Below are 15,144 nucleotides of genomic sequence, written 5' to 3' on the forward strand. Positions count from 1 at the left end.
ACCCGCTTCTACTGCAGCCTACGGGCTCTCCTGCTGACTTCATCTCCCAGCGTCTACCAACAGCGCTGTCGCTCTGACGTCAGAGCGTTCCAGTACCACGTGACGGTGGTTGAAACAGCGTGCTGTGTCCATTCCCTGCCGACGGGGACCGGGGGTATCTGCCTATCGGGACGCGCCGGTGGATGTTGGATGCGACTGGCTCTCATTTAGACCACCAGGTATCACAGGAGTTTGACAACATTACCAAGCGGGACTCAGCTAAGTATCATTACTTTACTTATACCATAAACTTGGCTAACTTCCTTACTACTCTGGAACTTTTATACCCATTTGATCTGTTCGTGTTCCAGTTGTGGACTGTTTCTAACAAGATTCCTAAGTTTACTGGAAATTTACGTATAGCACTTACTTAAGTGAACTGCACTAATATCTCAGGATTCTTGCACATTTCGGCACTATTTAGAGCCGTTGGAACTTTCTAAGAACTTTCTAATCATATTACTAGCTGATAGCATACGTGTTTTGCCTTGCAGTTTCATATGTTCTTGTTGCTCTGTTGTTATATATATCTATATCTCTCTCATGTCGCCTACAAAAGTCTACATTACAAGTGAAGCGCATAATTTTGCTTTCACAAATACCAGTGCACGCAAATGTGGACTGGTATTAAAAGTTAGCCGCTTAAGAGAGCACGCTTCCATTGGCTTCAATGTGAGCCTCGTTCTCATGCCCCGAGACACAGCATGAGAACTAGCGCAGCGAAAGGGGTAAGTCGCGCAGCAATGGTAGCAAGTTGTAAATATATATGTATTTGATAATATACATATATATTTATGTGTTAATATGTGTATATATACACATATTAAGACATAAATATATAAGCATATTATACATATATATTTACTGGGAACACACAGATCCCATAGACTGCAATGTAAAGGCACTTTTCAGTGACACCCCACACCTGCCAACTTTACCCCCAAAAAATTGCCTTGTGCAGTTATTTTCTTACAAAATATAAAATTCACAATTTTTATTTTCTAATAAAAACACACACCACTGGTTAATTTTATAAGCACTAATTGCCACTGCGAGCTTGCGGTAGCAATAACCAGCCACAATTGTAACAGCTGATTATTTATTGCGAGCCGGCAAACAGACAAATTTGCCCGCTTGTGGGCACGCGATAAATTAGCGCTCCAGTTGTAATCTAGCCCAAAGTTGGGTCATGTACTGACAGATTAGTTCAAAGGAGTACAATACACACCCAAATATACAGATTAATCTGCTGCAGAACAGGGCAATTATGCTTAGGATATCTATAAATAACACTGTCTTACCTCAAAGCCAAAGACTAATTGCACCGATGCCCCTCTGGTCACAAGACTGTGATAAGCATGAGAAACAAAAAGCATGTCCAAGACTCCAAGAAGCAACATTAGAGCTAGAAGAGGTAAGAGAGGAAGAGTCAGCCCTTTACGTAGTTTTTGCAAATAAAAGAATACACTATTTTTTAAAAAAATTGGAATGTAAACCCCCCCCCCAAAAAAAAAAAACCCATAAGCTACAAATTTTAGGGTGAAAGTAATGATGAATGAGCAGCAATTTAAAACAACTTTCCAATTCACTTTCATTATCAAAATGTGGACAATCTTTTGGTTGTGTTTTTATTATGCATTTGTTGATTATTTATTGGTCCTTTAAACTCAGAATATATTTCTCAATAAATTATTTAAATGATGCATTTGCAATGCACTTATATATTTTGCCTGTTTTTCCTCTAGTTTAAGTCTAAAAAACAAAATGTATGCTTACCTAATAAATTCTTTACTTTCCTGGCATGGAGAGTCCACAAATCCATTCAATTACTAGTGGGAATTAAACTCCTGGCCACCAGGTGGACGCAAAGAACACTCCAGCAGAGCTGTTAAAGTGAACGTAAATGTTGATGCTAAAGTCCCCGTTTTTTAAAAATTCGATTAAAAACAGGTGCACTTTAATTCATCAAAATTTACATTTCACTTGTGCTGTGAAGAAAGAAAAAAAAACTTCCCTTTTAATCTTGACAGCCGCTCCAGCTTCCCCAGGTCGTCACAAGCCTCTTCCTACTTCAGAAATGACGGATCAGTCATCCTCCAATCACGGCTTCCTCCCTGGGAGAATCGGTGTCTGATTCAACGCAGTGATTGGAGGAAGCCGGATTCCCCAATTTAGACCGAGGAAGAGGCTTTGCAACGGGCGGAGGAAGCGATGCAGCAGCTGTCAAGATTAAAAGGTATTTTTTCACAACACGAGTTAAATGTAAATTGATGAATAAAAAAGTGCCCCTGTTTTTAATCAATTTTTTAAAAAACTGGCACTTTAGCATCAAGATTTACATTCACTTTAAGTATCACTCCTACTTCCCACAAACACCCAGTCATTCAGCCGAAGGAATATGGAAAGAGAAGATGACACAAAAGTATAGAGGTGCCTAAGGTTTGAAAAATATACCAAAAGCCGTCTTAAAAGTAAATTAAGGGCGGTTCGTGGACTCTCCATGCCAGGAAAGAAAATAATTTATCAGGTAAGCATGCATTTTGTTTTCTTTCCAATGGCATGGTGAGTCCACAAATCCATTCAATTACTAGTGAGAAACAATACCCAAGCTAGAGGACACAAAATGGAAGGGAGGGAGAAAAGACAGGCGTACCTAAAGAGAAGGCACCACCGCTTGAAAATCTTTCCTCCCGAAAAAAAAAAGCCTCTGCTGAGGCAAAAAACTCAAATCTGAAAAATTAGAAAAAAAAAGTATGCAAGGAAAACCAAAAGACCTGTACCACTGAAGCTTAATTTTTGAATGCCCAGAAAGAAGAGACAGCCCTGAAAGAAGAAGAAAGAAGACTTCTGTCCCTTACACTTTATCATAGTAAAAACAATGAACAGCAATAGACTGTCAAAAATCTCTTGTTTATAGCAGATAGAATTTCAGGCACGCCCAAAACCCAGGCTATGCAACAGACCATCCTTCGAAGAAGAAGGAAAAGGGCAAAAAGGAGGAACAACAATATTCTGATTGATGTTGATATCTGACAATACCTTAGGGGAACACCCAACTAGTACGGACCACCGCCCTATCCTCTATATAAAAAAAAAAAAAAAAAAAAAAAAAAAAAAAAAAAAACAGGGGGGAGCTCACTGCAGATCTGAAAACTCGGAAGCACTGCAAGTAGAAGAAATAGAATAGCAAGAACAACAAAACTTTCCAATATAACAACATATCATCAGAGTGCATAGGCTCAAACAGAGTTTATTTGCAAAATCTTAAAAACCAAAAAGGGCTTTATGGAGGAGCAACAGGTCAAAAACTTAGGCTTGGTTCATTACCAAGGCCTGAACAAAAGATAAAACATCTGGCAGGACTGCCAGATGCTTTAATAAAGAATCAACAAGGCAGAAATCTGACCCTACAGGGTACAGACATATATTCCTTTCCAGGCCCTTCGCAGAAAAAAAAAAAAAAAAAAAAAAAGGACAGAATGCGGAAAACAAACTCACTTTTTCACAGAGAAAACCTGGAAAAAACAGCCTTGGAGTCTGGAACTAAACCAGCGACCTAAGGATTACTGCTTTAGCAGCTGAGCTATCCCAAGAAAGCTGGAACGACATCTTCACCAGAAAGCAAAAATTGCGAGGTCAGGCTGGAGAGATTAGAAACACCTACGCTCACTCCTGAGGATACGAGCTACCACCCCATATAGAAGGGCAAACGGAGGAAAAAGGAATACAAGGCCGAAGTCCCAATGAACCGCTAGAGCGGCAAGTAAAAGCGTTTGTGGATCTCCTAATCTGACTCGTACTTTGGAAGCTTGCGTTCAGACGAGACTCCATCAAAACCAACTCCAGAAATATCCCCACCTGAGAGTTGTCATTGACAATACTTCCAGACACTCCCTTTGATGAAAAAATGGTCAGCTCAAAAATTCCGCCTCCCAGTAGTCCACCCCTGGGATAGGGATGACAGAAAAACAAAAACAAATGAGAGAATCAACCCGCAGAAGAAAGCAAGTCCCCTCTTACATAATAAAAAAGGAACGCTGAGCTCCTCCCTGGCGGAAGATACGCCACCAAGAAAAGAATATCCGATTGAAAAGCGAAAACTCGGACATACTGCTATGAGGACTAGCTATCAGAGCAAAAACATTGCTGTAAATCTATGAAAACTATAGAGAAGGCAGAATCCTTTGAGTCAATTTATAAAGAAAAAACAAACAGTTTCCCAGCCCTAAAGGCTGGTATCCTTAGACACAATCTCCCAAGATTATTTCCGGAAACGTGCTCTAAGATAGGTCCTGAAAGTAACACCAGGACAAGTATCTTTCGTTCAGATCTCTAAACAATCCTCTGAAAAAGATCCAAGAGGATACAAATCCACATCTGAGAACTAATACTGTAGAAAGAAAAAAGGACTGAAAGAAAGACAGGCAGCAAGAAGATTTTATTTCCTGACTCCCGTCTGAAAAGATCTCCAAGGAGATCGAATAAAGGGGCATCCAGCAGCTGCTTTGAGCTGCAAAGCCACAAAAGTAAACAACTAAGCTTCATGGCCTGCTTCTTATGACAATTTTTGACAAAGAAAATCCATACCAGATGCACCTCCACGCGATATAAAGTCAGCTTTAATACGCCGGCCTTCAAAATTTCCTTTGTAAAAAGGATATTCTGATAGAAGATCAGTATGGAATTGCGCTAGATGAAAAGATGACGCTTGAACCAAGAAGTAGGTTAGGAATGCTGTCACTGCAGTCCTTCGACCAGCTGATAGGAGATCTGTCTATGGACAAGAAAATATCTAGAACCTTTGTAGATAACTGAAGGGCAGAGGCTAGGTCTAAAGGTAGGACTACAAATTGGAAGAGTTTGTTCAAAAAAGGCAAACCGCAGGATTGTTAGATATGCCTTCATTTAGGCTCAAACCCTGGTCTCCACAGTCTCAGGCTAATGCAAGTTGCATCACGCCATTTAACCAGACTGACATTTCTTAAAAAGTAATAAAAATATCACAAATAAACCTCTCCAGTAGAGAGATTGGGCAAATATAACAAAAAATACTTTTAATATGTACAGAAGACAAAAGGAAATAAAACAAATACTCCTATGATAAAATATAGGGATGAACAAGAATGCTTATAAAAACACGCATTAGTAGACACTGCAGAAGAAAAATTAAAATAAGCTACCTAATGCTTATCACAATTTTATCTACAGTAGGATAGGGATAAAAACATAAAAGGTAAATAATCCCTTAGAAACAAAGCAAAAATCAAGCTTAAAGTTACTCCAACATTCACCTCTACCATAGTAGAGTGAAAAATCGCTAGAACATACATTTAAAATGCATAAAAGCAATAGGATAAACCAACATAACAATACATTTATACCGTAGACTGCTGTGAGACAGACTACCCTTAATGCCATAGCATCGCTGTATACGTAGCTATACCCTAAGCTAAGATTTATTATTATTATTATCGGTTATTTGTAGAGCGCCAACAGATTCCGCAGCGCTATAAATACAGATAAATGCTAGCATCCCAGATTTACCTGGAGAAAAATAGGAATAAGACATGAACATGATAATAATCCCTAAAAATATATAAATGATATGTACAAAACACAAGAGATAAGCAGAAAAGATGCTTATAAAAAAACTAGTCTATATGACTACTGAGAGAGATAGGGATACAACATGCAAATGTAAAATTCCTAAATACACCCTAAAAATGCATATTGTATAAAAGATGAAGCAAGCAGATCGGATAACAATATTCAGAATATACTTTTTATAGCAAAAATATAGGAATAAAACACTTTAATCTAGCAAATGTTAATCATCCCCACATATACCAGGATATGCTATAATACCGTTCCCATACAGATATCTAGAAATGGTCTGGAAGCTGTAACTAGAATTACTGAATTAAATCAGTAAGAAAACAATGGTACAGAGAAAAGCCATTAAATGCCACAAAGTGACAAACCACCCCAAACAATAACACAAAATAATAGCTTTATTATTTTTCACCTGATATTGAGTGGAAACGATTAAACAAACCCTATAATAAATAAGGTCTTGTAGGATGAAAATCCTTTGTACAGCTCTGGAGATGGATCGCAGAGCAAAACTATAATAATAAAGGCTTTCTGTCCCATAAACGTTTACACATAGCCAAACTGTCTGAACTGCGTGGGAGCATGCCGCTAAACCCCTTAATAAAAAGGGGGGATTTATACAATAGCATTGAATACACAGGCAAAAAATAACCCCGGTCTGCAGTGGGAATCTTTTAACCCACTCGCTGCCGCTAAAGTCTTTTAAGACACAAATACTTATATGGAGTTAGATACTATCTAGTTAAAAATGTCAAAGATTTTGTGAAGTTTTTAAAATGTCTCTTAAAGGGATAGGAAAATCAATAATAAACTTGCATAAACCTGATAGAGCACGCCATTTTAAGACACTTTTAAATTAACGTCTATTTTCAAATGTATCCATTGTTGAAAAATAATAATATGTACATATACTACACTACTGGGAGCTAGCTGGCGATTGGTGCCTGCACACGTGTCTCTTGCGATTGGCTCACTAGGATGTGTTCAGCTAGCTCTAAGTTGTGCATTGCTGCTCCTTCAGCAAATGATATCAAGAGAATAAAGCAAATTTGATAATAAAAGTAAAGTATAAATACTGCATATCCCCTTATACCTCCATACATTATGCCAATATAAAGAGGAGAGCATCATCAATTAAGGATCCCATGACATAAGAGATCTAAATAAAAAGATCCCCATGGAAGAGATCCCTTCTATCTGATATAACAGATGCCAAATTATAGCCGCAAAGTTCCTCACAAATCCCTATAGGACTCTGTACAACAAAAAGACAGGCGAGGATAAGTACAAAGCTGACTTCTCTCACTTCTATATAAAGCGGTAACACTACCGCAAACCTTAAAACTCCTTAAGAAAAAAAAAAACTCAATCTCTACGGAAGTATATAAAAAACGGGCGCTAAATCAAAACTGCGCCATCAATGTCCCAACTTTCACTAGGTAGTAAAACAGTGGAAAAAGGACAATATAGTGGGCAGAATTATTTGGCCCCATACAAATATAATGTATATAAGCATTAAAAGATCCGTAAAGACTGACCACACAGGGAAACCGTAGCGTGAGAGTATCGCCCTGATACCCCATCCCCACCCACCATAAGGCAGGGTTAAAAAAAATAAAAAATACCCAGCCCTGGGTGCAGCAACTTCCCTGTACCTGGTAAAAAACATAATTTATGCTTACCTGATAAATTCCTTTCTTCTGTTGTGTGATCAGTCCACGGGTCATCATTACTTCTGGGATATAACTCCTCCCCAACAGGAAATGCAAGAGGATTCACCCAGCAGAGCTGCATATAGCTCCTCCCCTCTACGTCACTCCCAGTCATTCGACCAAGAATCAACGAGAAAGGAGAAACCAAGGGTGAAGTGGTGACTGGAGTATAATTTAAAAGATATTTACCTGCCTTAAAACAGGGCGGGCCGTGGACTGATCACACAACAGAAGAAAGGAATTTATCAGGTAAGCATAAATTATGTTTTCTTCTGTTATGTGTGATCAGTCCACGGGTCATCATTACTTCTGGGATACCAATACCAAAGCAAAAGTACACGGATGACGGGAGGGATAGGCAGGCTCATTATACAGAAGGAACCACTGCCTGAAGAACCTTTCTCCCAAAAATAGCCTCCGAAGAAGCAAAAGTGTCAAATTTGTAAAATTTGGAAAAAGTATGAAGCGAAGACCAAGTTGCAGCCTTGCAAATCTGTTCAACAGAGGCCTCATTCTTAAAGGCCCAAGTGGAAGCCACAGCTCTAGTGGAATGAGCTGTAATTCTTTCAGGAGGCTGCTGTCCAGCAGTCTCATAGGCTAAACGTATTATGCTACGAAGCCAAAAAGAGAGAGAGGTAGCAGAAGCTTTTTGACCTCTCCTCTGTCCAGAATAAACGACAAACAGGGAAGAAGTTTGGCGAAAATCTTTAGTTGCCTGCAAGTAGAACTTGAGGGCACGAACTACATCCAGATTGTGTAGAAGACGTTCCTTCTTTGAAGAAGGATTTGGACACAAGGATGGAACAACAATCTCTTGATTGATATTCCTGTTAGTGACTACCTTAGGTAAGAACCCAGGTTTAGTACGCAGAACTACCTTGTCTGAGTGAAAAATCAGATAAGGAGAATCACAATGTAAGGCTGATAACTCAGAGACTCTTCGAGCCGAGGAAATAGCCATTAAAAACAGAACTTTCCAGGATAACAATTTTATATCAATGGAATGAAGGGGTTCAAACGGAACACCCTGTAAAACGTTAAGAACTAAGTTTAAACTCCATGGCGGAGCAACAGCTTTAAACACAGGCTTGATCCTAGCTAAAGCCTGACAAAAAACCTGGACGTCTGGATTTTCTGACAGACGCCTGTGTAACAAGATGGACAGAGCTGAGATCTGTCCCTTTAATGAGCTAGCCGATAAACCCTTTTCTAAACCTTCTTGTAGAAAGGACAATATCCTAGGAATCCTAACCTTACTCCAGGAGTAACCTTTGGATTCGCACCAGTATAGGTATTTACGCCATATCTTATGGTAAATCCTTCTGGTAACAGGCTTCCTAGCCTGTATCAGGGTATCAATAACCGGCTCAGAAAAACCACGTTTTGATAAGATCAAGCGTTCAATTTCCAAGCAGTCAGCTTCAGAGAAGTTAGATTTTGATGTTTGAATGGACCCTGTATCAGAAGGTCCTGTCTTAGAGGTAGAGACCAAGGCGGACAGGATGACATGTCCACTAGATCTGCATACCAAGTCCTGCGTGGCCATGCAGGCGCTATTAGAATCACTGATGCTCTCTCCTGTTTGATTTTGGCAATCAATCGAGGAAGCAGCGGGAAGGGTGGAAACACATAAGCCATCCCGAAGTTCCAAGGTGCTGTCAAAGCATCTATCAGAACCGCTCCCGGATCCCTGGATCTGGACCCGTAGTGAGGAAGTTTGGCGTTCTGGCGAGACGCCATGAGATCTATCTCTGGTTTGCCCCAACGTCGAAGTATTTGTGCAAAGACCTCCGGATGAAGTTCCCACTCCCCCGGATGAAAAGTCTGGCGACTCAAGAAATCCGCCTCCCAGTTCTCCACTCCCGGGATGTGGATTGCTGACAGGTGGCAAGAGTGAGACTCTGCCCAGCGAATTATCTTTGATACCTCCATCATTGCTAGGGAGCTTCTTGTCCCTCCTTGATGGTTGATGTAAGCTACAGTCGTGATGTTGTCCGACTGAAACCTGATGAACCCCCGAGTTCTTAACTGGGGCCAAGCCAGAAGGGCATGGAGAACTGCTCTCAATTCCAGAATGTTTATTGGCAGGAGACTTTCCTCCTGATTCCATTGTCCCTGAGCCTTCAGGGAATTCCAGACAGCGCCCCAACCTAGTAGGCTGGCGTCTGTTGTTACAATTGTCCAGTCCGGCCTGCTGAATGGCATCCCCCTGGACAGATGTGGCCGAGAAAGCCACCATAGAAGAGAGTTTCTGGTCTCTTGATCCAGATTCAGAGTAGGGGACAAGTCTGAGTAATCCCCATTCCACTGACTCAGCATGCACAATTGCAGCGGTCTGAGATGTAGACGTGCAAAGGGAACTATGTCCATTGCTGCTACCATTAAGCCGATCACCTCCATGCATTGAGCTACTGACGGGAGTTGAATGGAATGAAGGACACGGCATGCATTTAGAAGCTTTGTTAATCTGTCTTCTGTCAGATAAATCTTCATTTCTACAGAATCTATAAGAGTCCCCAAGAATGGAACTCTTGTGAGAGGAAAAAGAGAACTCTTCTTTTCGTTCACTTTCCATCCATGCGACCTTAGAAATGCCAGAACTAACTCTGTATGAGACTTGGCAGTTTGAAAGCTTGAAGCTTGTATCAGAATGTCGTCTAGGTACGGAGCTACCGAAATTCCTCGCGGTCTTAGTACCGCCAGAAGGGCACCCAGAACCTTTGTGAAGATTCTTGGAGCCGTAGCCAATCCGAATGGAAGAGCTACAAACTGGTAATGCCTGTCTAAGAAGGCAAACCTTAGATACCGGTAATGATCTTTGTGAATCGGTATGTGAAGGTAAGCATCCTTTAAATCCACTGTGGTCATGTACTGACCCTTTTGGATCATGGGTAAGATTGTCCGAATAGTTTCCATTTTGAACGATGGAACTCTTAGGAATTTGTTTAGGATCTTTAAATCCAAGATTGGCCTGAAAGTTCCCTCTTTTTTGGGAACCACAAACAGGTTTGAGTAAAACCCTTGTCCTTGTTCCGACCGCGGAACCGGATGGATCACTCCCATTAATAACAGATCTTGTACACAGCGTAGAAACGCTTCTTTCTTTATCTGGTTTGTTGACAACCTTGACAGATGAAATCTCCCTCTTGGGGGAGAGAATTTGAAGTCTAGAAGGTATCCCTGAGATATGATCTCTAGCGCCCAGGGATCCTGAACATCTCTTGCCCAAGCCTGGGCGAAGAGAGAGAGTCTGCCCCCCACTAGATCCGGTCCCGGATCGGGGGCCCTCGGTTCATGCTGTCTTTGGGGCAGCAGCAGGTTTCCTGGCCTGCTTGCCCTTGTTCCAGGACTGGTTAGGTTTCCAGCCTTGTCTGTAACGAGCAACAGCTCCTTCCTGTTTTGGTGCAGTGGAAGTTGATGCTGCTCCTGTTTTGAAATTCCGAAAGGGACGAAAATTAGACTGTCTAGCCTTAGCTTTGGCTTTGTCTTGAGGCAGGGCGTGGCCCTTACCTCCTGTAATGTCAGCGATAATTTCTTTCAAACCGGGCCCAAATAAAGTTTGCCCCTTGAAAGGTATATTAAGTAATTTGGACTTAGAAGTTACATCAGCTGACCAGGATTTTAGCCACAGCGCCCTACGTGCCTGAATGGCGAATCCTGAGTTCTTAGCCGTAAGTTTGGTTAAATGTACTACGGCCTCCGAAATGAATGAATTAGCTAGTTTAAGGACTCTAAGCCTGTCCGTAATGTCGTCCAGCGTAGTTGAACTAAGGTTCTCTTCCAGAGACTCAATCCAAAATGCTGCCGCAGCCGTAATCGGCGCGATGCATGCAAGGGGTTGCAATATAAAACCTTGTTGAACAAACATTTTCTTAAGGTAACCCTCTAATTTTTTATCCATTGGATCTGAAAAAGCACAGCTATCCTCCACCGGGATAGTGGTACGCTTAGCTAAAGTAGAAACTGCTCCCTCCACCTTAGGGACCGTTTGCCATAAGTCCCGTGTGGTGGCGTCTATTGGAAACATCTTTCTAAATATTGGAGGGGGTGAGAACGGCACACCGGGTCTATCCCACTCCTTAGTAACAATTTCAGTTAGTCTCTTAGGTATAGGAAAAACGTCAGTACTCGCCGGTACCGCAAAGTATTTATCCAACCTGCACAATTTCTCTGGTATTGCAACAGTGTTACAATCATTAAGAGCCGCTAAAACCTCCCCTAGTAATACACGGAGGTTTTCCAATTTAAATTTAAAATTTGAAATATCTGAATCCAATCTGTTTGGATCAGAACCGTCACCCACAGAATGAAGCTCTCCGTCCTCATGCTCTGCAAGCTGTGACGCAGTATCAGACATGGCCCTAGTATTATCAGCGCACTCTGTTCTCACCCCAGAGTGATCACGCTTGCCTCTTAGTTCTGGTAATTTAGCCAAAACTTCAGTCATAACAGTAGCCATATCTTGTAATGTTATCTGTAATGGCCGCCCAGATGTACTAGGCGCCATAATATCACGCACCTCCCGGGCGGGAGATGCAGGTACTGCCGCGTGAGGCGAGTTAGTCGGCATAACTCTCCCCTCGCTGTTTGGTGAAATTTGTTCAAATTGTACAGATTGGCTTTTATTTAAAGTAGCATCAATACAGTTAGTACATAAATTTCTATTGGGCTCCACCTTGGCATTGGAACAAATGACACAGGTATCTTCCTCTGAGTCAGACATGTTTAACACACTAGCAATAAACTTGCAACTTGGTTACAATCTTATTTAACAAAAACGTACTGTGCCTCAAAAAAGCACTAAACGATTAAATGACAGTTGAAATAATGAACTGAAAAACAGTTATAGCATCAATCCTTAAAAACAACACAACTTTTAGCAAAGGTTTGTTCCCATTAGTAAAGTAACAATAATTAAATTTGAAATAAAAATTACAGAACAACGTTTTTAATCACAGTCAATATATAAGTCTCACAGCTCTGCTGAGAGAATCTACCTCCCTCCAAAGAAGTTTGAAGACCCCTGAGTTCTGTTAGAGATGAACCGGATCATGCAGGAAATACAAGAGTAACTGACTGGAAATTTTTGATGCGTAGCAAAGAGCGCCAAAAACGGCCCCTCCCCCTCACACACAGCAGTGAGAGAGAAACGAAACTGTCACAATTAAAAACAAGCAACTGCCAAGTGGAAAAATAATGCCCAAATATTTATTCACTCAGTACCTCAGAAAATGCAAACGATTCTACATTCCAGCAAAAACGTTTAACATGATAAATACCTATTAAAAGGTTTAGTGTACTTTTAACAGAGTAATTCCGGTGAAATACCATCCCCAGAATACTGAAGAGTAGAGTATACATACATGTCATTATAACGGTATGGCAGGATTTTCTCATCAATTCCATTCAGAAAATAAAAACTGCTACATACCTCAATGCAGATTCATCTGCCCGCTGTCCCCTGATCTGAAGCTTTTACCTCCCTCAGATGGCCGAGAAACAGCAATATGATCTTAACTACTCCGGTTAAAATCATAGTAAAAAACTCTGGTAGATTCTTCTTCAAACTCTGCCAGAGAGGCAACAACACGCTCCGGTGCTATTGTAAAATAACAAACTTTTGATTGAAGTTATAAAAACTAAGTATAATCACCATAGTCCTCTCACACATCCTATCTAGTCGTTGGGTGCAAGAGAATGACTGGGAGTGACGTAGAGGGGAGGAGCTATATGCAGCTCTGCTGGGTGAATCCTCTTGCATTTCCTGTTGGGGAGGAGTTATATCCCAGAAGTAATGATGACCCGTGGACTGATCACACATAACAGAAGAAAAACTAACTAACTGCTCAGCCACAGTATATCTGAAGTAACAGATACACATTTAATAAATATTTACCCCTTCAGGAGGAAGCAGGTCCCACTATGTACCTGACCTTCTAGTCCTTTCTTCTAAATATCTGTGAAATATAATTGAAAGGACTTACCCTCGAGGGTCTTCAGCTGTGGAGCAGTCACAGCACATTCAGATGAGTTAGCCTCAACCGGTAACCAACCCTAGTTTTCTATATAGGGGTAGCATAAATGTTGAAAGGTAAGCAAAGACTACCTCGCCGTCTTCCAACTGCTAAAAAACACCATTACTCTTACTAAAGAGATTGACATGGACACAGCATAGTCCCAATCCTTGCTTGCAGGGAAACTACCCATAAAAGAATGAAATATCTTCATATCTCTTCTTTGCACTTCCACTAGATGAACTAGGAAAAGAATGAGAGGGGGTTTGTGGGAAGTGGGAGTGATATTTAACAGCTCTGCTGGAGTATTCTTTGCCTCCACCTGGGGCTAGGAGTTTAATTCCCACTAGTAATTGAATGGATTCGTGGACTCTCCAGGCCATTGGAAATTTGACTTTACTTTCCCTTTAAATGATTATTATTACGTAAGATAGCCTAAGTTTTGTTACTGTAAATCATGCAAATAAATTTCAATTAACTTGCAAGTTTCACAATTACTTTGTTTCTCTAGGCATCCTTTGTTGAAAAGCAGGTAGGAAGGTGTAGGAGTGTGCACGTGACAGGAGCAGCAGTTTTATAAAGGTTATACATGTGCAAGAACAGTAGGTGGCAGTTTCCTGTCATGTCCTGCTCCAGGAGGTGCACGCTACCTACAACAAAAACTAAATACGAGAAAGAAGTAAACTAGACAACAGAAGTAAATAAAATAAATATTAAATTGTATGCCCCAAGATTTGCACTGGAGTCACCTAAAATGTGACATTTCATTACATTTAAAAGGGACGTAAAACAATTTTTTTTTCTATCATGATTCAGAAAGACTAAGCAATTTTAAAAAGGTTTCCAATTTCCTTTTATTATCATATTTTCGGATGAGATGACTAGGTAGGTAACATGCACTTGTCTGGAACACTGAATGGCAAGATAATCTGCTGCCATCTAGTGCTCTTGCTAATGTATAACATTATTATAAAACTGCTGCCATCTAGTGCTCTTGCTAATATATAACATTATTATAAAACTGCTGCCATCTAGTGCTCTTGCTAATATATAACATTATTATAAAACTGCTGCCATCTAGTGCTCTTGCTAATGTATAACATTGTTATAAAACTGCTGCCATCAAGTGCTCTTGCTAATGTATAACATTGTTATAAATCTGCTGCCATCTAGTGCTCTTGCTAATGTATAACATTGTTATAAATCTGCTGCCATCTAGTGCTCTTGCTAATGTATAACATTGTTATAAAACTGCTGCCATCTAGTGCTCCTGTTAATGTATAACATTGTTATAAATCTGCTGCCATCTAGTGCTCTTGCTAATGTATAACATTGTTATAAATCTGCTGCCATCTAGTGCTCTTACTAATGTATAACATTGTTATAAAACTGCTGCCATCTAGTGCTCTTGTTAATGTATAATATTGCTATAAATCTGCTGCCATCTAGTGCTCTTGCTAATGTATAACATTGTTATAAAACTGCTGCCATCAAGTGCTCTTACTAATGTATAACATTGTTATAAATCTGCTGCCATCTAGTGCTCTTGCTAATGTATAACATTGTTATAAATCTGCTGCCATCTAGTGCTCTTGCTAATGTATAACATTGTTATAAAACTGCTGCCATCTAGTGCTCCTGTTAATGTATAACATTGTTATAAAACTGCTGCCATCTAGTGCTCCTGTTAATGTATAACATTGTTATAAATCTGCTGCCATCTAGTGCTCTTGCTAATGTATAACATTGTTATAAATCTGCTGCCA

The 15,144-nt window shown here is 40.4% G+C and overlaps 1 protein-coding gene across 2 annotated transcripts in view; it reads right to left on the reverse strand.

Moving 5' to 3' along the window:
- The window catches only part of SYVN1 (synoviolin 1), a 198,828-nt gene that overhangs the window by 145,448 nt on the left and 38,236 nt on the right, over nucleotides 1–15,144 (reverse strand). For both annotated transcript variants that reach the window (XM_053720119.1, XM_053720120.1), the window contains exon 6: nucleotides 1,341–1,444. In XM_053720119.1, the coding sequence (XP_053576094.1) occupies nucleotides 1,341–1,444 (104 nt within the window). The remainder of the gene's footprint in view (nucleotides 1–1,340; nucleotides 1,445–15,144) is intronic.

The sequence above is a fragment of the Bombina bombina genome, chromosome 7 (assembly GCF_027579735.1).
Source record: "Bombina bombina isolate aBomBom1 chromosome 7, aBomBom1.pri, whole genome shotgun sequence".
In the NCBI taxonomy this organism is placed as follows: domain Eukaryota; kingdom Metazoa; phylum Chordata; class Amphibia; order Anura; family Bombinatoridae; genus Bombina; species Bombina bombina.